The sequence below is a fragment of the Lepidochelys kempii genome, chromosome 5, assembly GCF_965140285.1.
Source record: "Lepidochelys kempii isolate rLepKem1 chromosome 5, rLepKem1.hap1, whole genome shotgun sequence".
Lineage (NCBI taxonomy): Eukaryota > Metazoa > Chordata > Testudines > Cheloniidae > Lepidochelys > Lepidochelys kempii.
Window position 1 is genome coordinate 129,318,395 of NC_136384.1, and position 23,138 is coordinate 129,341,532.

General features: G+C 46.6%; 2 protein-coding genes across 5 annotated transcripts in view; both read left to right on the top strand.

Annotated features, from left to right (window-relative positions):
- Positions 1-6,914: 6,914 nt before the first annotated feature.
- The window catches only part of GAK (cyclin G associated kinase), a 149,835-nt gene continuing 133,611 nt past the window's right edge, over positions 6,915-23,138 (top strand). For 2 of the 4 annotated variants that reach the window (XM_073345849.2, XM_073345850.2), the window contains exon 1: positions 6,915-7,206. In XM_073345849.2, the coding sequence (XP_073201950.1) occupies positions 7,065-7,206 (142 nt within the window). In that variant the 5' untranslated portion in view covers positions 6,915-7,064. The remainder of the gene's footprint in view (positions 7,207-23,138) is intronic. The other 2 variants (XM_073345848.2, XM_078852971.1) reach the window with 2 other exon arrangements.
- Positions 13,334-20,461, top strand: LOC144930572 (uncharacterized). Its single transcript, XM_078852972.1, has 2 exons — positions 13,334-18,745; positions 19,333-20,461. Exons 1-2 carry the CDS (start codon positions 18,340-18,342, stop codon positions 19,413-19,415), a joined length of 489 nt encoding a protein of 162 aa, XP_078709098.1. The 5' UTR covers positions 13,334-18,339; the 3' UTR covers positions 19,416-20,461.

Genomic DNA, 23,138 nt, shown 5'->3' on the forward strand with positions numbered 1-23,138 from the left:
GAAAAAAGGCGCGGAACGATTGTCTGCCGTTGCTCTGACGGAGGGAGGGGCGACTGACGACACGGCTTACAGGGTTGGCTTCAGGGAGCTAAAATCAACAAAGGGTGTGCCTGTACATCAAGGAGTATTTCAGGCAGGACTGCACGGAGGGTTCCAATAAGAAATGGTGCACCAAAGTTATCGTTGTTATTGGAACAAGGAGGTTAGCCTGGTCTCTGATTGATACATGGCTAGATTTACCTCGCTGCACCTTCTCTGTAAGTGACTGCAGTGTGATCTAGAAGAATGAGTCCCCTAGACAGGGGAGAGGGGGAAGCAAATCTGGTCTATTTCTTGTTTTGATCCACTCCATCTATCTTTTACATCTTTGGCTGGCAGCAGATGGTGCAGAAGGACTGTATGCCATCCACATCTCATGGCTGCTCGGCAGAAGATGGTACAGTACGACTGCTAGCAGTCCGTATCGCCTGCCCGCTCACCATAAGACGGTTCAATAGGACTGACTGCAGGACTAAAGAGAATGACCTGCTCAAGTCACTCCAAATTTAGTCCCTGCGCCCATGTCTGCCCAGGCGCTCCTGATCGACCTCACAGAGGCGACCAGGAGCACCTCAGACATGACGATGACGGCTACCAGTCGTACTGTACCGTCTGCTGCCACAAGGCAAGGGGTTGCTGCTACTGTGTAGCAATGCCGTACCGCGTCTGCCAGCATCCAGGAGACATAGGGTGACAGTTACCTGAGCGGGCTCCATGCTTGCCGTGGTATGGCGTCTGCACAGGTAACTCAGGAAAAAAGGCGCGAAATGATTGTCTGCCCTTGCTTTCACGGGGGGAGGGAGGGTGGGAACGGGGGCCTGACGATATGTACCCAGAACCACCCGCGACAATGTTTTAGCCCCATCAGGCATTGGGATATCAACCCAGAATTCCAATGGGCAGCGGAGACTGCGGGAACTGTGGGATAGCTACCCACAGTGCAACGCTCCGGAAGTCGACGCTTGCCTCGGTACTGTGGAAGCACTCCGCCGAGTTAATGCACTTAATGCACTTAGAGCATTTTCTGTGGGGACACACACACTCGAATATATAAAACCGATTTTAAAAAAAACGACTTCTATAAATTCGACCTAATTTCGTAGTGTAGACATACCCTAAGAGCAAATTATAGCCTAGGCATTTTATTTTTGGACTTCACCCTCTGGGGAGGTGTACTCTGGCAAGTAACAGGAGAAAATTCTATAGTTAAAAAAACACCTCTTCACAATAAAAACATGTCCCTGTCTACAAGACAGTGGGATATAGCCAGGAATAAACAGTGGAGCTAGATATCAGATATTTCAGCCAGGGGACTGAGATTAGTGCTTTCAAAACCACATGCTTCTTGCTGCGTAGTGGGAGGCCCTTGAAGCAGAAGGGCACTATTTCTTTTCTTATTTGGTTTGTCTGGGTTAGGGAGAAAATGACTGAAGCAGAAGTGTCAGCCAAGCAAAGTAAGTGGCTTCCCCTATGTTGTCAAATCTGTTCTGGGAATAAGGGACCTGTCTGGTCTCCAAAGGGAGAGAGGCTTTCTGTATGTAGAACCAGGATACTAAGATTAAAAACAGTTAGAACCTGTTCTGTTTGCTCTGGTGACTCATGCTTTTAGCATGAGTCAGAAGAACAACAAAATAAATCCAAACCTCAGGGATGGGTTTGTCTTCCTTCTGAACTGTACTTCTGAAGTGTTTTTGGCTGGGCTTGCAATCCTGTGCTGCCAATATGCATGCTACTGTTGTAGCAGTAACTTTTTAATTAGATGCTGAGAAATGAGGTAAAATTTAATATTTCACAGCTAGTTCATGATGAGAACTACCTCTTACTATTTTTGCATTGTTAAATAAATCAGTATGGTATCCTTTTGAAAACAATTATGGGGGAAGTCTAAACTATACATCTTCAGTATATATATAGAGAGAGAGTTAAGATTTCACTTGCTTTCTAATAACCCCTTGGATAACATTTCACCGTGACCTCAACCTTTGAAGGGGAAATCTTCTGTAGTCATTTGGACTGCTCTGGGAATCCCTCGTGTTTCCCATCACATGGTGATGTCTATAGACATTGATGTAGATGCTGTATCAGAGGTGTTCAGGGCTCTCTGGGGGAAATTCTGGCTCCTAATTGTCCCTCTGGAATGGTAGATTGCCAGTCAGCTCACTTCCAGAGAGCTTGTCAATGAATGTTGTTACTATATCTCATAGCGCTGTCATATTTAGCAAATAAGGCTTGCTATTTGCAGTTGTACAGATGCCCAGGAGTTGGCTTCTCTGCCTAAGTCAGATCAATCTTCTAAACTAATTATAGGAATAACTAATATTACAATAATTATAACATTTACAAAATTGATGAGATGCGAGGGCACTTCAGGGTAAAAAGCGGACTCTACCAAGTTCTGATCTCCTGCCATGGGCAAGCAGAGGGAATGGAGAGATGCTTGAGGCCATTCTGCCCTCATGTTGGGAGGCATGAGATGTGGGGCTCCAGTGCATATGGGTGGAGAAATGACAGCAATCTTTGCATGCGTGAGGTGTATGTGCATTATCAGTGGGATCCCCATGGATAAAGACACAAAGAAGGTCCCAGGTATTCTGTGGTGCAGCACGCAGGAACTTTGAACAGCTGATACTAGCCAGAGATAAGAAGTAAACAAGGCAATTGTTGCTTAATGAGTTCTGTCACCGCTGAACAATGTTAAGCATGCCTGCTTCTTGTTGCTATTTATGCATGCAGCTCCTACCCATGCCATCCCAGTCATCGAGCCTTTCCCTCCTACGCATCCACTGGCAGATACTGCAACCTGATTCTACACCTGTCATCTGTCTCCTGCACCATTCCCCCAGCCCATCCCGCAATGCATTCCCCTAAGGGGTAGCACCTCACACTCCTGCTGTGTCTTGGGCTACATGACTTCGGTTTCATGGGGACTGTGGTCATTTGAGTGCCTCAAACCCTCTTTTTACCGCATGCTTCTTGAGGTGACTGGTGCTAGAGTTACTTGAAAGTATCCCGCTGGCCTAGTTTTCTGTCAGAAAATATTGATTTGATACTACTGAAAAGTGCTGGGCCAACACATCACTTCCATCAAAACATCTGATGGAAAACCAGCTGGTCACTCTGCCTTGCTCACTGCCAGATCTGGCTCCCTGACTGCCATGGAATTTTTAAAAATGTCCCTCCTGTGGAAAATTTCACAAACCTGACTTGGCATTCCAATTGGGACCGTCCCCCCCCCCTTTTTTTGGCGGGGGAGGGGTAAACTTTTATATGGGATGTTGTCACACTGTTTGGAGTGGCTCATGACCCTGAGTGCCAACCTCAGGGCAGACTGTCAACAAGCAGGTCAAAAACCTGAAACTGTTGTGTTTTCTTTACCAACCCAGTAACAAATGTGAACTCCAAAAGCACTCTAACAGACTTATCATGGAGTCTTAGACAGTCCCATTGGGCATTCTCTATCTTGCCGCCTAGGCAAGCTGGACTTTGTGATAGATGGTTGCTTATGCCACATATCACAACAGTGTTCTATTCCTGAGGGCATTCTGTGCCAAAAAATTAAAAATTCTGCAAGTTTTATTTGTCAATAAATAAATGCAGAGGATCCACTATTGCAGTGTGGAGCACAGGCTGCATCAAGGTGGGAGATCACCCAGCAAAGCCCCCACCCCCAGGACATGGACTCAGTGGTTAGGTTCCACCCAACCCTGGCACAGCACAAGGCCTGGGCCTACCCCAGAAACACCTTGGGGCCCTGCCCAGCTCAGGGGAGGAGCCACTGGCTGGAGTGTCCCCAGCTCTGCCAGCTGTTCCGGTTGTCTGAAACAATGTACCTGCGCAGCTAGGGAGTGGTGCATGACTGCTCTTGCAGCTTCCCTTTGCTTTCCTGTCAGAAAGTCATTTTTCTGCGGGGAAGCAAAGTCATCTGCGGGCAACATGAATTTGTGCAGAATTCCCCCAGGAGTAATGTTCAGGTTACTCCCAGTCGCAAAGGATCAGTCACTTACTCCAGGTCAAATGTACAGTACTTCGATCTCAATCCAAAGACAAAGCCTGTAACCAATCCTGTAACACACTAACTGAAGGTTTATTAATGAAGAAAAAGAAATGAGAGGTATTTACAAAGTTAAAGGACATAAATATACACACACAAATGAGGTACAATCTTCAGTTCAAAAGGTAACATAAGCTTATATGAGAAATAAGCTTTTATGTTCTTTAGGGGTAACCCAAGCGAAATGGCATGGGGATCTCCTTCTTGTGTTTAGAAATCTTTGCCTCTCAGAGTCCAGACAGCATAAAGATACCAATTTCTCCTTAGCAGGCATTTTTATTTCTTTCCCCCAGCATTCCAACTGTGAGGGGATGAGGACTTGGGCACCTACCCTCTTCCGGGGTGCAGGCAAAGCAATCAAAGTATTTTGTCCACAACAGCTTGTCTGATGTCTGTAGACTTTCGTTTGATGGGGAGGTGGTAACAGCTTTTGTGGTAAACTAGTATTTCACCTTTCGTAATGTTTCTCCTCTGACTGTGTGGGATTTACAGTCTTAGCAAATATTTTTATGGTGACAGAGCAAACATTTAAACATTACCTTATAACATGGGACACAGATACAATAAGGATTAATATATGCAGCATCCAACAAGCATTCCATTAAGTCTAAACACATTCTCAAAACTCTAATATCTATTTAAACGATACACGTAAGCCAGACTGGTTTCCAGCTATGCATTTGTCATTGTTCAGTAAGGCCTGGGGCCTTGGCATGAGCTGGCACCTTGTCTGCCAGCGTCAAAGATGCAAATTCTGGTTCTCCTGCAGCTCTGAATGTGTTCCTCCCCGCCCCTTCTGTCCTGAGGTGACTGAGTCCCCTCCCACACACCCAGTGTGAACCCCCCATTAATTCCCCCCCTCCCGCAGGTGAGTGCAGCCATAGGTAAGGGGGTTCTGCCATACACAATCCAAGGTGAGGGGGTCTCCTCCCATCCTTCAGGTGAGTTGATCCCCTCAGGAGTGGGTTACCCACAAACATACATGTGGTGTGCATGTGCCTCTCCCCAGCATGGGTTCCCCGCATTCCACCCCCTCCAGCCCTTCCCCTGTGTGTGCACATTCACCCCAGGTGCACATCCCCCCACACCATGGGTCTTCCCCCCCATCCACTGAACACATCCCCCCACACCATGGGTCTTCCCCTGCACCCACTGCGCACATCCCCCCACACCATGGGTCTCCCCCCTCCCCGTGCACATCCCCCCACACCATGGGTCTTCCCCCCCATCCACTGAACACATCCCCCCACACCATGGGTCTTCCCCTGCACCCACTGCGCACATCTCCCCACACCATGGGTCTCCCCCTGCACCCATCCCCCCCACACCATGGGTTCCCCCCCCCGTGCACATCCCCCTACACCATGGGTCTCCCCCTGCACCCATCCCCCCCACACCATGGGTCTCCCCCCCCCGTGCACATCCCCCCACACCATGGGTCTCCCCCTTCACCCACTGCGCACATCCCCCCACACCATGGGTCTCCCCATGCACCCATCCCCCCCACACCATGGGTTCCCCCCCCCCGTGCACATCCCCCTACACCATGGGTCTTCCCCTGCACCCACTGCGCACATCCCCCCACACCATGGGTCTCCCCCCTCCCCGTGCACATCCCCCCACACCATGGGTCTCCCCCTGCACCCACTGCGCACATCCCCCCACACCATGGGTCTCCCCCTGCACCCATCCCCCCCACACCATGGGTTCCCCCCCCCGTGCACATCCCCCTACACCATGGGTCTTCCCCTGCACCCACTGCGCACATCCCCCCACACCATGGGTCTCCCCCCTCCCCGTGCACATCCCCCCACACCATGGGTCTCCCCCTTCACCCACTGCGCACATCCCCCCACACCATGGGTCTCCCCATGCACCCATCCCCCCACACCATGGGTCTCCCCCTTCACCCACTGCGCACATCCCCCCACACCATGGGTCTCCCCCCTCCCCGTGCACATCCCCCCACACCATGGGTTCCCCCCCCCAGTGCACATCCCCCCACACTATGGGTCTCCCCCCTCCCCGTGCACATCCCCCCACACCATGGGTCTCCCCCTGCACCCACTGCGCACATCCCCCCACACCATGGGTCTCCCCCTGCACCCATCCCCCCCACACCATGGGTTCCCCCCCCGTGCACATCCCCCCACACCATGGGTCTTCCCCTGCACCCACTGCGCACATCCCCCCACACCATGGGTCTCCCCCCTCCCCGTGCACATCCCCCCACACCATGGGTTCCCCCCCCCAGTGCACATCCCCCCACACCATGGGTCTCCCCCCTCCCCGTGCACATCCCCCCACACCATGGGTCTCCCCCCTCCCCGTGCACATCCCCCCACACCATGGGTCTCCCCCTTCACCCACTGCGCACATCCCCCCACACCATGGGTCTCCCCATGCACCCATCCCCCCACACCATGGGTTCCCCCCCCCCCGTGCACATCCCCCCACACCATGGGTCTCCCCGCTCCCCGTGCACATCCCCCCACACCATGGGTCTCCCCCTGCACCCATCCCCCCCACATTATGGGTATACCCCCCTGTGCACATCCCCCCACACCAGTGTGCACATGCCTCCGGCGTGCCCCCAGTAAGTGCACCCCCCTATGAGGGGATTGCCCTGGGAGCGGGCGCCTGGGAGTCAGTGGCAGGTAACTAGGCTAGACCCCCTAAACCGGCCAGAGTTCACATCCTCCCCCCCCCGCGCCGCAATATAAGCGCCGCCCCTGCCGCGAAACGGTCGGGATCAGGGTTGGGGGGCGTGGCTCCGATAAAGGGGCGCGGCTCGGGCGGCCGCAGCCGGGCAGGCACAATGGAGGCGGGGCGGTGAGGTCATACATGACGCAACATTCACGGAAGTGGGCCCCGGCGGGGTACGGTGGCCAGCGGGGCGGGTTCGGGTGTTGTTGTTCCGAGGAGCAGGCAGTAGCCGAAGCCGGCCCGGCTCCCCCATTAACCCGGCGGGACCATGTCGCTGCTGCAGTCGGCCTGGGACTTCCTGGCGGGGCCCGGCTCCCTAGGGGCCGCCAGCCGCGACCACAACGACTTCGTGGGGCAGACGGTGGAGCTGGGGGACATGAAGCTGCGGATCAAGAGGGTCATCGCCGAAGGTGAGGGGGGCAGGGTCGCCGCCCCTGGGCCGGGCCCTCCTGCGGGGCAGGTGCCAGGCGCTGCACATCCCCCCCACGCCCTCCCCGGCCAGCGCCGGCGCCGGGCGCTGCACATCCCCCGCCCCCCCCGGCCGGCGCCGCACCCCGGCGCCGGGTTCGGTGGGGTTAGTCTTACAGAGGCGCAAACAGCGACATAAGCGATCCGCTCTGTACACAGCATTGCTAGAGACTGCGCTGAACCCCTCACTAGTCCGTGCAAGGTGATAGAGCCGTGACTCCCCCTCACAAATAACCCGTCTTTTCCCTTCCTCTTCCAGAATGAAGGCTGGCTCCCTTTCCAAGTTTTGCCTTTGGCATATTGCTGTTCATAGTTTCTCTTTCCTACCTCCCCACATCAGCAGGAGTGGGATATACCCTTAGATTTGTGGGACCGGGATGAAATGTGGCGGTATCTTTTCTGATTTGAAGCTGTGGTGTGGGCCCTTAACTGATTGCTAGTGGTCTGGAGAATTATCTGGTCACAAGATGCTGGCTTCCTTTACTTCCATATGGTTGCTAAAATATGTTAAATGCTTCTTTGACATTTCATTTCTATAAAAGTATTTGCTGTTGTGGTACCAGGGATGTTATGTTTTGCAAATGGGCTGAGAGGTGGTCTGCAGGGTCTTGAGAGAGACAGATCTAATAGGAGGAATAGATGTAAAGAAGTGGTTCACAATATGAAAACGTTTGAGACCCTGACCTGGAGAAATGAGCGTGTTGCTTTTGGTGCAAACTATTTTAGCTGCTCGATATCTAATCTGCAAGTGTGTAGCTTAACTTTTTTACACAGTAGAAGTATTCTAAAATATTTATTAAATCTAGTGGTGTAATCAGGAATGGAAAGAAATATTCACACTTGCACATCTAACAAAAAATTGCACCAAGGCTATAAACTAGAGTGTTCGGTACCTTATTACTTGTTAAGCTGTTCAGTGCAAAAAAGGTATACGAATGTTACTAATTTTAAACATTCAAGTCAGGATATATGATTTGGTTCTAGGAGTTAACTTGTCTACAATGCACACATACGACTCATTATTGCTGTTGCATATATTTGTGCAGTTTTCATTGGAAATTGTAGGTGCATATCTGAGGCTGAAATGTACCTGTTTTATTTAAAAAATTTACATCGAACACTATAATGTTCTATAAATGTAGTGTGGAGGAGGTAAGATATCTCAGAGAAAGTTCTGAAGGATAAAAATTGTAATGTTAATATCATATAAACTTTCATGTTGTTTTCTTTGTTGGAAGAAAGTAAAATGTTAATCTGTCTTCTAACTTCATGATATATTTTTAATCTGCTGGGTGAGTTTATGCAGGTTGCTGCTGCTGATAGTGTGTATTACAGTAATGCCCAGAAGCCCCATTTGAGGAATAACCTTCACGGTGAAAAAATTCCTAAATTATAAGTTTGCACTGTTATAATTGTCTTTGTAGTAGAAAGTCGCAGCTTTCCAAGGTGACTGTTTTAGTTGTGTGTGCAAGTATATATAGAATAATTTCCAATAGCTGAAAGTTGTCTTCCTCCACCATCTTATTACTCAAATTGGCAAATTTGATCTTCTAATTTTCAAATCCCTTTTGGCCTTAGCCCAAAAATGGAAAATACAGTGGAAAAGAGAATTTTTTGAGGTAGTGATGATGAGTATCTGAAAACCAGGCTAAAGTGTAAACTCCAATTCAACCTTGAGTAAATCTTTGCTGCTACTTGTCAAGCAGTGTTGTCATGATTATTTGTCAGAGTGCAACATAAATATGTTCAGTGAGCCCTCACTGTACATCAAACTATCAAGTTGTGGTGGCTGGTATGTACAATTTTAATTGGGGATAAACTCATCGGTTTTCAGGGAACAATACAGGAGAATTAAAGGAAGAAAGACGCTTGCAAGAGAACACACAAATGGCCATACATGGTCAAAACAAAGGTCCGTCTAGCCTGGTATCTTGTCTTCCGACAGTGGCCAATGCCAGGTGCTTCTGAGGGAATGAACCGAACAGGTAATCATCAGTGGATCCATCCCCTGTCGCCCATTCCCAGCTTCTGACAAACAGAGGCTAGGGACACCATCCCTGCCCATCCTGCTAATAGCCATTGATTGACCTGTCCTCCTTGAACTTATCTGGTTCTTTTTTGAACCCTGTTCTAGTTGTGGCCTTCACAACATCCTCTGGCAAAGAGTTCCACAGGTTGACTGTGCGTTGTGTGAAGAAATACTTACTTTTGTTTGTTTTTTAAACTTGCTACCTATTAATTTTATTTGGTGACCCCTAATTCTTGTGTTATGAGAAATAATAAACAACATTCCTTATCTACTTTCTCCACACCAGTCGTTATTTTATAGACCTCAATAATATCTCCCCTTAGCCGTCTCTTTTCCAAGCTGAAAAGTCTCAGTCTTATCAATCTCTCCTCATACGGAAGCCATTCCATACCTCTAAAAATTTTTGGTGCCCTTTTCTGAACCTTTTCCAATTCCAATGTATCTTTTTTGAGATGGGGTGACCACATCTGCACACAGTATTCAAGATGTGCGCATACCATGGATTTATATAGAGGCAATATGATATTTTCTGTCTTATTATCTACCCCTTTCCTAAGGATTCCCAACATTCTGTTCACTTTTTTGACTGCCGCTGCACACTGAGTGGATATTTTCAGGGAACTATCCACAATGACTCCAAGATCTCTCTCTTGAGTGGTAAGAGTTAATTTAGACCCCATCATTTTATATGTATAGTTTTTAAGGGTAGACCTGCCTTAAGTGGGCTTCAAAAAGAGGTCTGCCTCTGAGTTGCTTTTAATTCCAAAATTATTTTAGGAAACTCTTACTTGGTCTTTTCTAAACTTGTCCAAGAGCCAACTGGCTGCCAACACATCCCAGAAGACATTTGCCCTTTCTTTGCAGAGTGCACAGATTTCTGCTGTGTAAAGTATTGTTGTAAAGTATACTCTCTTGTAAATGCTTTGATGGCTGTAAGCATTTTCCTCCTCCTGCTGTTACCACACTTAAATCAGGAATTATTTTCTGTCCTTTGAACTTTCTCCTGTTTCATTGCCTAAAGCAGGATTGATCTCAGCTCTGAGATTGTGTTTAAGAGGCCTCCTGGTAAGAACAAACATAACTGTGGTCAATTAGCTTTCTCTTCAGTACTTACAAATAAGGTTCCTGACTTTATTTTTTTAACCAAGTTATCTTATCTTGTACTATTCCCTTTTGAGACTCCTAACATCTAAGTGCCCCCTGCCTGCATTTGATTTTTACATCACCGATCACCAGGCTAACTTTGTTGAGTGGCAGTTAGGTTACGTAGTTTTTTGTTAGAGTTTATGGTTCCCTCTGTTTGCATTAAGTAGGAATTGAGAGCACTAAGTACCTTGTAGAAAGGGCTGAGAACCTTTGAAGGACTGGGCCCCATATTTTCCATTTTGCCATTTGGATAGCTTACTTTAAATAATGATGATTTTAAGCCTAAATGTGAGACTTGAGTATATGGGAAAGCCTGGGAAACAAGCAGGGAGAACTGGCAGTCCTGGCACAGTCAAGGAATTATGATGTGATTGGAATAACTTGGTGGGATAACTCACATGACTGGAGTACTGTCATGGATGGCTATAAACTGTTCAGGAAGGACAGGCAGGGCAGAAGAGGTGGAGGAGTTGCACTGTATGTAAGGGAGCAGTATGACTGCTCAGAGCACCGGCATTAAACTGCAGAAAAACCTGAGTGTCTCTGGATTAAGTTTAGAAGTGTGAGGAACAAGGGTGATGTCATGGTGGGAGTCTGCTATAGACCACCGGACCAGGGGGATGAGGTGGACGAGGCTTTCTTCTGGCTTCTCACAGAAGTTACTAGATCGCAGGCCCTGGTTCTCACGGGAAACTTGAATCACCCTGATATCTGCTGGGAGAGCAATACAGCGGTGCACAGACAATCCAGGAAGTTTTTGGAAATGTAGCGGGCAATTTCCTGGTGCAAGTGCTGGAGGAACCAACTAGGGGCAGAGCTCTTCTGGACCTGCTGCCCACAAACCGGGAAGAATTCGTAGGGGAAGCGAAAGTGGATGGGAACCTGGGAGGCAGTGACCGTGAGATGGTCGAGTTCAGGATCCTGACAGAAGGAGGAAAGGAAAGCAGCAGAATACGGACCCTGGACTTCAGAAAAGCAGACTTTGACTCTCTCATGGGCAGGATCTCCTGGGAGTATAACATGAGGGGGAAAGAAGTCCAGGAGAGCTGGCTGTATTTTAAAGAATCCTTATTGAGGTTACAGGGACAAACCATCCCAATGTGTAGAAGGAATAGTAAATATGGCAGGCGACCAGCTTGGCTTAACAGTGAAATCCTTGCTGATCTTAAACACAAAAAAGAAGCTTACAAGAAGTGGAAGATTGGACAAATGACCAGGGAAGAGTATAAAAATATTGCTCGGGCATGCAGGAGTGAAATCAGGAAGGCCAAATCACACCTGGAGTTGCAGCTAGCAAGAGATGTCAAGAGTAACAAGAAGGGTTTCTTCAGGTATGTTGGCAACAAGAAGAAAGTCAAGGAAAGTGTGGGCCCCTTACTGAATGAGGGAGACAACCTAGTGACAGAGGATGTGGAAAAAGCTGAAGTACTCGATGCTTTTTTTGCCTCTGTCTTCACGAACAAGGTCAGCTCCCAGACTACAGCACTGGGCAGCACAGCATGTGGAGGAGGTGACCAGCCCTCTGTGAAGGAAGAAGTGGTTCTGGACTATTTAGAAAAGCTGGTCGAGCACAAGTCCATGGGGCCGGATGCGTTGCATCCGAGAGTGCTAAAGGAGTTGGCGGATGTGATTGCAGAGCCATTGGCCATTATCTTTGAAAACTCATGGCGATCGGGGGAAGTCCCAGACGACTGGAAAAAGGCTAATGTAGTGCCCATCTTTAAAAAAGGAAGGAGGAGGATCTTGGGAACTACAGGCCAGTGAGCCTCACCTCAGTCCCTGGAAAAATCATGGAGCAAGTCCTCAAGGAATCAATTCTGAAGCACTTAGATGAGAGGAAAGTGATCAGGAACAGTCAGCATGGATTCACCAAGGGCAAGTCATGCCTGACTAATCTAATTGCCTTCTATGATGAGATAACTGGCTTTGTGGATGAGGGGAAAGCCGTGGACGTGTTGTTCCTTGACTTTAGCAAAGCTTTTGACACTGTCTCCCACAGTATTCTTGCCAGCAAGTTAAAGAAGTATGGGCTGGATGAATGGACTATAAGGTAGATAGAAAGCTGGCTAGATTGTCGGGTTGAACGGGTAGTGATCAATGGCTCCATGTCTAGTTGGCAGCCGGTATCAAGTGGAGTGCCCCAAGGGTCAGTCCTCGGGCCGGTTTTGTTCAATATCTTCATAAATGATCTGGAGGATGGTGTGGATTGCACCCTCAGCAAGTTTGCAGATGACACTAAACTGGGAGGAGAGGTAGATACGCTGGAGGGTAGGGATAGGATACAGAGGGCCCTAGACAAATTGGAGGATTGGGCCAAAAGAAATCTGATGAGGTTCAACAAGGACAAATGCAGAGTCCTGCACTTAGGACAGAAGAATCCCATGCTACAGACTAGGGACCGAATGGCTCAGCAGCAGTTCTGCAGAAGAGGACCTAGGGGTTACAGTGGATGAGAAGCTGGATATGAGTCAACAGTGTGCCCTTGTTGCCAAGAAGGCCAATGGCATTTTGGGATGTATATGTAAGGGAATTGCCAGCAGGTCGAGGGACGTGATCGTTTTCCTCTATGCGACATTGGTGAGGCCTCATCTGGAGTACTGTGTCCAGTTTTGGGCCCCACACTACAAGAAGGATGTGGAAAAACTGGAAAGAGCCCAGCGGCGGGCAATAAAAATGATTAGGGGCCTGGAACACATGACTTATGAGGAGAGGCTGAGGGAACTGGGATTGTTTAGTCTGCGGAAGAGAAGAATGAGGGGGGATTTGATAGCTGCTTTCAACTACCTGAAAGGGGGTTCCAAAGAGGATGGCTCTAGACTGTTCTCAGTGGTAGCAGATGACAGAACAAGGAGTAATGGTCTCAAGTTGCAGTGGGGGAGGTTTAGGTTGGATAGTAGGAAAAACTTTTTCACTAGGAGGCTGGTGAAACACTGGAATGCATTACCTAGGGAGGTGGTAGAATCTCCTTCCTTAGATATTTTTAAGGTCGGGCTTGACAAAGCCGTGGCTGGGGTGATTTAGTTGGGGATTGGTCCTGCTTTGAGCAGGGGGTTGGACTAGATGACCTCCTGAGGTCCCTTCCAACCCTGATATTCTATGATTCTGTAGCAATTCCTTAGCTTATCCACCAGATCCTGAAGCTGACCACTTCATTCTACCAAGCTGGACACGTTTCAAGTCCATTTGAATAACTCTGAAATTAATCCGCATGTTTCATTATTTCTACTACTATTATTATGGACCAGGACACCGTTGTGTTAGATGCTATACAATCTCAGAACAAAAAACAAACTTAAAAAAGCCCCAGTCCCTGCTCCAAATACCTTGCTGTCTAAGTATAAGACAACAGATCGACTTTTTCTTTGACCTCCCCATCTATCAATAAAAACTGTTTCCTGGAAGAAGTCTGTACATTTTTTTCTACAGTAACAGCTCTGTGAATTCAGTCTTCATAAGTACTAGATACTAAATTGTTCAGAGCAGGAACAACTACGAATAAACCTTTACTGATTGTTTTCAGAATTTCTTCCACTGGTGCTGGCAACATTGAGGGTAAGAAATTATGAATATCCATAAATGTACACAAGATATAATTGATTCAGGTACCACTTATCTCTGAACCATGCGACTGTCCTGGATCTTTTTGCTGGAGAGCAGACTGCTGCACTTGTGTGGGCGTCCCACTGATGGTAATGGGGCTTGGAGTGGATGCCGCTATCTCACAAATACTTGCACATGGGAGGATGGGGGCCTTCTTTCTGTATTTAAAATGTGCTTTCTCTTTGCCCTGTTTCCTTTTGAACAAACTGTATTTCTGAAGGGGAAATTAACTATCCAGGGCAAAAAATGATACTCATTAGATAAAATGCTTTCAAATCCCAAAAAGACACTGAAAAAATTAGAGCTATTTTCCTAATCTTGCAGTAAATGTAGGTAGTGATGGTAATGATTATGGTTAATTGCAGTAGTGGCGTGAGGTCTCAGGAGGTCAAGGTACCATTTATTAGGCACTGTCCAAACATACAGTAAATGGCAGTTTCTGCTACTCTTAATAGCATATTCAAAAACAAAAAGGCAACAAAGTGATGTTTTTAGTGTTTCTTTAACTATATCCTAAAACATTTACAGACTGCATAGTTGTTCAAGTATTTGAATGTATTCAGCAGTAAGTTTGTGTGACAGCAGCTGACTTGCTTCCTTGTCAGAAAAACAATACAACAATTCAACTGTTCATAAATTATTTCAGGTCTTGTGATGACTAAATAAAAAATGGAAATATAACTATACACTAGCAACAGATTAAATACAGGCTTAATATGAGCCAAGTGAGCTAAAAACTGATAGTTCTCAACTGTTCCTTAGAGTTGAAAGAACAGAGTAGAACAAACGGCTCTTCTGTTGAAATTTTTGCAGATTCTTAATTTGTTAGATTGCTCAGAAAAATACCCTTAGAAGGAATTTTTTTTTATAGATCTAAAAATTACAGTTGGCAGGTTTATGATGTGTTTAACTCTGGTCAGTAGTCTATTTGAAAATATTCTGTTGCTGGTAGGTGAGATTTTTAAACTATTACTGAGTGAGATTAACCAGTAGAATATGTAATTAGCTGTTTTAACTGAAAAGGCTATTTATAAACCACTTTTGAGCCAGATATGTTTGTACAGCACCTAGCACAATGGGGTTCTGGTCCGAATGGGCTTCCTAGGTGCTACAATAATACAAATAGTAATATTTGAAATGAATTTTTATGCCAGAATTACTATTTTATTAAAACGGTTTTCCATCATGGGCAAATGGCCGATTGAGCAGTACTTACCTTAATACATTTGGAACGTTCAGGTTAAAATTGGCTCCACTGCTAATTTAAAAAAAAAAAAAAGTCTGGGAAGTACAGACTTTAATCTTTAAAGCTTCTATGTGAAATGAACAATGGCATTTTCAATGCAGGTTCACTTTCCATGAATTCTGTGAATGTTTTGTCTCAAGGAAAATGCTTGTATGGCAGCAAGGATACTCCTACTTTGTGTTAAATAGTCTTGCAAGATGTTAACAGATTGTGAATACCTCTCTTCATGGCCTGCTCATAGTGTACACTGCTCATGTGTTGGTGACGGTTAAAAGGAGTAATGTAACCTGGAAGGTCTAGATTCCCTTCAGCTCCACAAACATATAAAACAGATGCTTCTCATTAATGGTTGGCCTGGGGATAACCAGGGTGCTATGGTCTTTTGCCTAATAGTTTACAGTCTAGATTTTAACTTTAATGTAGCTTGTTTTGCGGACAGCCTTTCTGAGAGAGAGAGCTTCGTGATGACCATACTCACAGAACAAGCTGTCAATATGCTCTTCACTAAAATGACCACGTGATCTTTGGGTGCCTAACCTATCTGGTCTAGAGGCTTACTCCTGTGAAACCCTATTACTTGCTTTGCTTTTTCTAGCTCTATTCAGTGTGTGGGTAGCAAAGAGAAATATATTAGAACCCTGGTCTCTGAAGTACTGTTAGGTGGAGTATTTAAAGGAGTGGAGCAGAGACCAAGGCAGGGGAATAAATATATCTGGTCAGAGCTCAGACTGAGGGGAAACAGGAAATCTGTAGGACCATTTATTTTTTTTTTTCTTATTGGCAATACAATACTGCAGGAATGGGAGGGTGACAAAGAATAAAGGCATTTTTATGGTAGTGGAATCTGAGGCCCTGACTTCATGAAAATCTGAAAGGATTAGTACTATTCTAGAAAACCGTTTATAAACAGGGTTGTTTAGTTGCCAGTTTGGTTCCAAAAATGTGTTTATCCAGTACCCTCATGTTGTGGGCTGGGAAGGCTATGTTGTGAGGCATAACATTCCTGTACTTAGTTTGCTTTTCATGTAAAAAGAAATGCATGTAAACAAATGTCATGCATTTCAGCAAAAAGGGAGGTCAAGGAAGTTGAAATTTGGTGTGGACATTCCAGCATTGACTTTCAGATTTGAAGTCCCATTGAGGTCAGAGGGAGGTATTAGATATTCATCATTCTTGAAATCTGGCAGTTGCAGAATTACAGACTTAAAAGCCTAACTTCAGGTCCCTAGGTCTGATTATCTTGGTGTGTCTGGTGTATGGCATGAGCAGGTGCTGAGATAATAACTTAATAGACCTGTCACTTATTAGTAATACAGTATTGGGGGGTTTGAGTTACCATTGTGCCTCTGTGTAATGAGGGAGCAGAACATAGGAAATCTATAGGAGGGACTTGAGATGAGTTCTAGGAGTGGGTCCTTCTTTTTAGTTTGGCCAGCAAACACTGAATCATATGTAGATGGGAGAGCGCTCTCCTGTCGGCATAGAGCATCTTCACCAGATGCAACACAGCGGTGCAGAGCTGCGCCAGTATAGTGCTTCTAGTGTAGACCTGCCCATAGCTACCTCCTCTCATGGAGATGGGTTAACTATGACAACAGGAGACACTCTCCTGTTGGCACAGTAGCATCTTCACTAAAGCGCCACAGAGGTACAGCTGCATTGCTGCAGCTTTTTAAGCGTAGATTGATCTGTTCTCCATTGGGTTCCCAATAGGCAGCTTACTGTGCCAATTTATGGTGTACATCCTATTCTCCAGTGAAAACTCTTGAAGTAGGATCAGTTATATGGTGTAAAAATATTCATAAAACAGGGTAGACTGATTTAAATCAATTTTCAATTGTGCATTTCTGCATTTACTTTATTTTCCTAAAGAAAGGATGATTCTTATTAGTTAGCAACCATTAAAACGTGTTGTTTGCAAATAAACAGAGCCTTTACGCTAAATGTGTTTGCTTCCTTTTTCTTACTAGGATACACTATATCTGTCTGGATACATTTATCTAAGAAGTTGCATAGTTTAACTCACATTTATTTAGAATATTAAGTGTTACATTTTTTATTGTGTTAAGAAATGTACCATTCACCATTTTCTATTTATTAGGTGATTAATTTTTTTTACTAGCAATTTGTATCAAGCTCTAGCTGGATTGAAATTTGAAATTCAGTTTAAAATACACAAGTGACATTTTAAATAAAACTGCCTTAAATGTGGTGGATACATAAACTTTCTTCCTTATCAAAACATGTTTTGCCTTTAAAACTGATTTTTTGTTTTTGTTTTTAATAAAACAAAGTATTACTTGTAGTAAATGAATTTAACTATGTCCTTTTGTCACTGCAACCTTCAGGACTTTAGCGCTTGTAGATCTTTTCTTCTCACACCTAGTTTTATTCCTAGATTGGAAGAGTAAAACAAACCTTCCTGATCTTTTTTTTTTAATTCCTAATTGGTTTCTTAACTTTGGATGAAGTAGTCACTGAATTTTAAGTAGTTAAATGAAATGAAGAAAATATTTTCTCAGCCCTGGTCTACACTAGGACTTTAGGTCGAATTTAGCAGCGTTAAATCGATGTAAACCTGCACCCGTCCACACAATGAAGCCCTTTATTTCGACTTAAAGGGCTCTTAAAATCGATTTCCTTACTCCACCCCTGACAAGTGGATTAGCGCTTAAATCGACGTTGCTGGCTCGAATTTGGGGTACTGTGGACACAATTCGATGGTATTGTCCTCCCCGAGCTATCCCAGAGTGCTCCATTGTGACCACTCTGGACAGCACTCTCAACTCAGATGCACTGGCCAGGTAGACAGAAAAAGAACCGCGAACTTTTGAATCTCATTTCCTGTTTGGCCAGCGTGGCAAGCTGCAGGTGACCATGCAGAGCTCATCAGCACAGGTGACCATGATGGAGTCCCAGAATCGCAAAAGAGCTCCAGCATGGACCGAACGGGAGGTACGGGATCTGATCGCTGTTTGGGGAGAGGAATCTGTGCTATCAGAACTCCGTTCCAGTTTTTGAAATGCCAAAACCTTTGTGAAAATCTCCCAGGGCATGAAGGACAGAGGCCATAACAGGGACCCGAAGCAGTGCCGCATGAAACTGAAGGAGCTGAGGCAAGCCTACCAGAAAACCAGAGAGGCGAACGGCCGCTCCGGGTCAGAGCCCCAAACATGCCGCTTCTATGATGAGCTGCATGCCATTTTAGGGGGTTCAGCCACCACTACCCCAGCCGTGTTGTTTGACTCCTTCAGTGGAGATGGAGGCAATACGGAAGCAGGTTTTGGGGACGAAGAAGAAGATGAGGAGGAGGAGGTTGTAGATAGCTCACAGCAAGCAAGCGGAGAAACCGGTTTTCCCGACAGCCAGGAACTGTTTCTCACCCTGGACCTGGAGCCAGTACCCCCCGAACCCACCCAAGGCTGCCTCCTGGACCCAGCAGGCGGAGAAGAGACCTCTGGTGAGTGTACCTTTTAAAATACTATACATGGTTTAAAAGCAAGCATGTGAAAGGATTACTTTGCCCTGGCATTCGCGGTTCTCCTAGATGTAGTCCTAAAGTCTTTGCAAAAGGTTTCTGGGGAGGGCAGCCTTATTGCGTCCTTCATGGTAGGACACTTTACCACTCCAGGCCAGTAACACGTACTTGGGAATCATTGTAGAACAAAGCATTGCAGTGTATGTTTGCTGGCATTCAAACAGCATCCGTTCTTTATCTCTCTGTGTTATTCTCAGGAGAGTGAGATATAATTCATGGTCACCTGGTTGAAATAGAGTGCTTTTCTTCAGGGGACACTCAGAGGAGCCCATTCCTGCTGGGCTGTTTGCCTGTGGCTAAACAGAAATGTTCCCCGCTGTTAGCCACAGGGAGGGGGGAAGGTTGAGGGGGTAGTCACGTGGTGGGGGGAGGCAAAATGCGACCTTGTAACGAAAGCACATGTGCTATGTATGTAATGTTAACAGCAAGGTTTACCCTGAAAGAGTGTAGCCACTGTTTATAAAATGTGTCTTTTTAAATACCGCTGTCCCTTTTTTTTTCTCCACCAGCTGCATGTATTTCAATGATCACAGGATCTTCTCCTTCCCAGAGGCTAGTGAAGCTTAGAAAGAAAAAAAAAAAGCACTCGTGATGAAATGTTCTCTGAGCTTATGCTGTCCTCCCACACTGACAGAGCACAGACGAATGCATGGAGGCAAATAATGTCAGAGTGCAGGAAAGCACAAAATGACCGGGAGGAGAGGTGGCGGGCTGAAGAGAGGAGGTGGCGGGCTGAAGAGAGGAGGTGGCGGGCTGAAGACAGCGCTGAAGCTCAAATGTGGCGGCAGCGTGATGAGAGGAGGCAGGATTCAATGCTGAGGCTGCTGCAGGACCAAACCAGTATGCTCCAGTGTATGGTTGAGCTGCAGCAAAGGCAGCTGGAGCACAGACTGCCACTGCAGCCCCTCTGTAACCAACCGCCCTCCTCCCCAAGTTCCATAGCCTCCACGCCCAGACGCCCAAGAACGCGGTGGGGGGCCTCCGGCCAGCCAGCCACTCCACCACAGAGGATTGCCCAAAAAACAGAAGGCTGGCATTTAATAAATTTTAAAGTTGTAAACTTTTAAAGTGCTGTGCTTAAAGTGCTGTGTGGCATTTTCCTTCCCTCCTCCACTTCCCCTCCTGGGCTACCTTGTAGTCATCCCCCTATTTGTGTGATGAATGAATAAAGAATGCATGAATGTGAAGCAACAATGACTTTATTGCCTCTGCAAGCAATGATCCAAGGGAGGAGGAGAGGGTGGTTAGCTTATAGGGAAGTAGAGTGAACCAAGGGGCGGGGGGTTTCATCAAGGAGAAACAAACAGAACTTTCACACTGTAACCTGGCCAGTCATGAAACTGGTTTTCAAAGTTTCTCTGATGCATACCGCGCCCTCCTGTGCTCTTCTAACCGCCCTGGTGTCTGGCTGCACGTAACCAGCAGCCAGGCAATTTGCCTCAACCTCCCACCCCGCCATAAACGTCTCCCCCTTACTCTCACAGATATTGTGGAGCACACAGCAAGCAGTAATAACAGTGGGAATATTGGTTTCGCTGAGGTCTAAGCGAGTCAGTAAACTGCGCCAGCGCGCCTTTAAACATCCAAATGCACATTCTACCACCATTCTGCACTTGCTCAGCCTGTAGTTGAGCAGCTCCTGACTACTGTCCAGGCTGCCTGTGTACGGCTTCATGAGCCATGGCATTAAGGGGTAGGCTGGGTCCCCAAGGATAACTATAGGCATTTCAACACCCCCAACAGTTATTTTCTGGTCTGGGAATAAAGTCCCTTCCTGCAGCTTTTGAAAGAGACCAGAGTTCCTGAAAATGCGAGTGTCATGTACCTTTCCCGGCCATCCCACGTTGATGTTGGTGAAACGTCCCTTGTGATTCACCAGAGCTTGCAGCACTATTGAAAAGTACCCCTTGCGGTTTATGTACTCGGCGGCTTGGTGCTCTGGTGCTAAGATAGGGATATGGGTTCCGTCTACGGCCCCACCACAGTTAGGGAATCCCATTGCAGCAAAGCCATCCACTATGACCTGCACATTTCCCAGGGTCACTACCCTTGATATTAGCAGATCTTTGATTGCGTGGGTTACTTGCATCACAGCAGCCCCCACAGTAGATTTGCCCACTCCAAATTGATTCCCAACTGACCGGTAGCTGTCTGGTGTTGCAAGCTTCCACAGGGCTATCGGCACTCGCTTCTCAGCTGTGAGGGCTGCTCTCATCTTGGTATTCATGCGCTTCAGGGCAGGGGAAAGCAAGTCACAAAGTTCCATTGAAAGTGCCCTTACGCATGCGAAGGTTTCGCAGCCACTGGGAATCGTCCCAGACCCGCAACACTATGCGGTCCCACCAGTCTGTGCTTGTTTCCCGAGCCCAGAATCGGCGTTCCACAGCATGAACCTGCCCCATTAGCACCATGATGCATGCATTGGCAGGGCCCATGCTTTCAGAGAAATCTGTGTCCATGTCCTGATCACTCACGTGACCGCGCTGACATCGCCTCCTCACCCGGTATCGCTCTGCCAGGTTCTGGTGCTGCATATACTGCTGGATAATGCGTGTGGTGTTTAATGTGCTCCTAATTGCCAAAGTGAGCTGAGCGGCCTCCATGCTTGCCTTGGTATGGTGTCCACACAGAAAAAAGGCGCGGAACGATTGTCTGCCGTTGCTCTGACGGAGGGAGGGGCGACTGACGACACGGCTTACAGGGTTGGCTTCAGGGAGCTAAAATCAACAAAGGGGGTGTCTTTACATCAAGGAGTATTTCAGGCACTACTTCACGGAGGGTTCCAATAAGAAATGGTGCACCTAAGTTACCGTTCTTATTGGAACAAGGAGGTTAGCCTGGCCTCTGATTGATACATGGCTAGATTTACCTCGTAGCACCTTCTCTGTGAGTGACTGCAGTGTGACCTAGAGGAATGAGGCAAATGAGGAGGCAAATGAGTTCAAAACAAATCTGATCTATTTCTTGTTTTGATCCACTCCATCTATCTTTTACATCTTTGGCTGGCAGCAGACGGTGCAGAAGGACTGCATGCCATCCACATCTCATGGCTGCTCGGCAGAAGATGGTACAGTACGACTGCTAGCAATCCGTATCGCCTGCCTGCTCGCCATAAGACGGTTCAATAGGACTGACTGCAGGACTAAAGAGAATGACCTGGTCAAGTCACTCCAAATTTAGTCCCTGTGCACATGTCTGCCCAGGCGCTCTTGGCCGACGTGGCCAGGAGCACCTCGGACACGACGAGGACGACTACTAGTTGTATTGCACCGTCTGCTGCCAGAAGGCAATGGGTTGCTGCTACTGTGTAGCAAAGCCGTACCGCGTCTGCCAGCACCCAGGAGACATAGGGTGACGGTTACCTGAGCAGGCTCCATGCTTGCCGTGATATGGCGTCTGCACAGGTAACTCAGGAAAAAAGGCGCGAAACGATTGTCTGCCCTTGCTTTCACGGAGGGAGGGAGGGAACGGGGGCCTGACGATATGTACCCAGAACCACCCGCGACAATGTTTTAGCCCCATTAGGCATTGGGAATCTCAACCCAGAATTCCAATGGACAGCAGAGACTGCGGGAACTGTGGGATAGCTACCCACAGTGCAACGCTCCGGAAGTCGACTCTAGCCTCGGTACTGTGGAAGCGCTCCGCCGAGTTAATGCACTTAATGCACTTAGAGCATTTTCTGTGGGGACACACACACTCGAATATATAAAACCAATTTCTAAAAAAACGACTTCTATAAATTCGACCTTATTCCGTAGTGTAGACATACCCTCAGTATCTGTTGAAGAAGCTTCTGCTTTTTAAATCTGGTTTGGCATGTCGTCAAACTCGGGTTCCAAGTGCTTAGCCAGTGACTTTCACCAGTTCAGTGTTTTGACTTTCTTTTAAAACTCGGCAGTAAACCTGTACAGCCTAATATTATTTTTGTCTAATTTAAATCATTTTAATAAATTGTTATGAGGCCTTTAATATAGGCTGTCATTTTAAAATTTAATTTGATTTATTTTAAATTCTGTATTTATATTAAATTCATTTTCAATAAAAAAAATCTGGTATTTAAAAATATTTTTAAATATCAGTTTTTATACATCCTGTTGTAAGATACTTCATATGAAAAACACAGCAAATACTGCATCACGAATAGAAATGTTATGAGTGAGTATTTGCAAATCAAATTGGCACATCAGTTGTCTGAAATAAGTTTGAAGAGTAATCTACAAGCGAGTCAATGGCTCTATAAAAAGTTAATTTGCCAACAAGGCATTCAGAAGGTTTCAGTTGCTTAGCGCTTATCTACTCTTGAAATGCTTCA